Source organism: Monodelphis domestica, chromosome 4 (genome assembly GCF_027887165.1).
Source record: "Monodelphis domestica isolate mMonDom1 chromosome 4, mMonDom1.pri, whole genome shotgun sequence".
Classification (NCBI taxonomy): domain Eukaryota; kingdom Metazoa; phylum Chordata; class Mammalia; order Didelphimorphia; family Didelphidae; genus Monodelphis; species Monodelphis domestica.
In genome coordinates, this window is record NC_077230.1 from 350,625,795 (window position 1) to 350,627,210 (window position 1,416).

At 45.3% G+C, this 1,416-nt stretch overlaps 1 protein-coding gene across 1 annotated transcript; it reads left to right on the forward strand.

The window, feature by feature from the left end:
- The first annotated feature begins 375 nt into the window (after positions 1-375).
- Positions 376-1,416, forward strand: LOC100017344 (thiamin pyrophosphokinase 1-like). Its single transcript, XM_056825896.1, has one exon. It carries the CDS (start codon positions 555-557, stop codon positions 1,299-1,301), a length of 747 nt encoding a protein of 248 aa, XP_056681874.1. The 5' UTR covers positions 376-554; the 3' UTR covers positions 1,302-1,416.

Consider the following 1,416-nt stretch of genomic DNA (forward strand, 5'->3'; position numbering starts at 1 on the left):
TTTTGGTCAAGGGATTTTTTTGGCCCTGAGGAACTCACTCTCTTGCTCTTTCCCTGATTGATGGTGGAAGAATTGGCTGAGAGCTCTATGCTGAGCCTTTTGGCATCTTAGTGTGGCTACAAGCTATTGTCGGGTTCGCTGATGACTTTCTGGCTGAAGTTTCCTCCTTTACTTTCTAACCTTTTCCCCTCAGAAGCCTCTAATCTTCTTCAGAGACCTAGAGGCAGGGAGTTTAAAACTACCCCTGGAATAGCCCAGGTAGGAGAAATCCTGTATCCTCTTTCCTCTTTCTCCTTAAATTCCTTCCCTCTAAATTAAATTACCATAAATTTCCAGAATGACTTGGGAATTTTATTTGGCTACCAGTTAAATCTAGATTGAAGTCACAACTCTGAATTCATCTTTACACCTGAGAGTTGAACAATATGGTAGTCTCTTTTCTACAGTCATTTGATGAAATGTCCATTTCTTCCCTTTGGCCAGCCGTGTCCTGATTCTGATTGCGTGAGAATATCCTCTTGGGGTTGCTCTACGCCGCTGTGCAGAAGCTCATAATGGAGCATGTCCTTTCCCCACTGGAATGCCTGCTTCCCACTGGAGATCTGAAGTATTGCCTCTTGATCCTGAATCAGCCTTTGGACAGAAGACCACTTCATCATCTATGGAGCAAAGCCCTTCTAAGAGCATGTGCCGATGGAGGTTCCAACCACTTGTATGATATCACTGAAGGCCAGCGGGAGAGCTTCTTACCCGAGTACATCAGTGGAGATTTTGGTTCTATTAGGCCTGAAGTCAAAGAGTATTACCAAGTCAAGGGATGTGAGCTTGTTGAAACCCCTGATCAAAATGACACCGATTTTACGAAATGCCTTCACGTCCTACAGAAGAAGATAGTAGACAAAGATCTCCAGGTGGACATGATTGTGGCACTGGGTGGCCTGGCAGGACAAGTGGACCAGATCATGGCTTCTGTAGAGACCCTTTTTCATGCAAGTGCCATCACTCCAGTGCCTGTTATCATCATACAAGCAGATTCCCTCATTTGCCTGCTTCAGTCGGGAAAGCACCAACTGCATGTAGACACGGGATTGGAAGGGGAGTGGTGTGGCCTTGTTCCTGTTGGACAATCCTGTAAGCAAGTCACCACAACAGGCCTCAAATGGAACCTCACCAAGGATGTCCTCATGTTCGGAACGCTAGTCAGCACTTCCAATACCTATGATGGCTCTGGAGTTGTGACCGTGGAAACAGATCATCCACTCCTCTGGACCATGGCCATCAAAAAGGAACCCAGAGAATGACACTCCAGGCTCCATCTCTGCCTTCTCTAATTGGATGATGACTGAAAAAACAAAGAAACATGAAATCCATCTGGAAACTGCCAGTAATATCAGCCATGAAAAAAAAAAAAAAGAA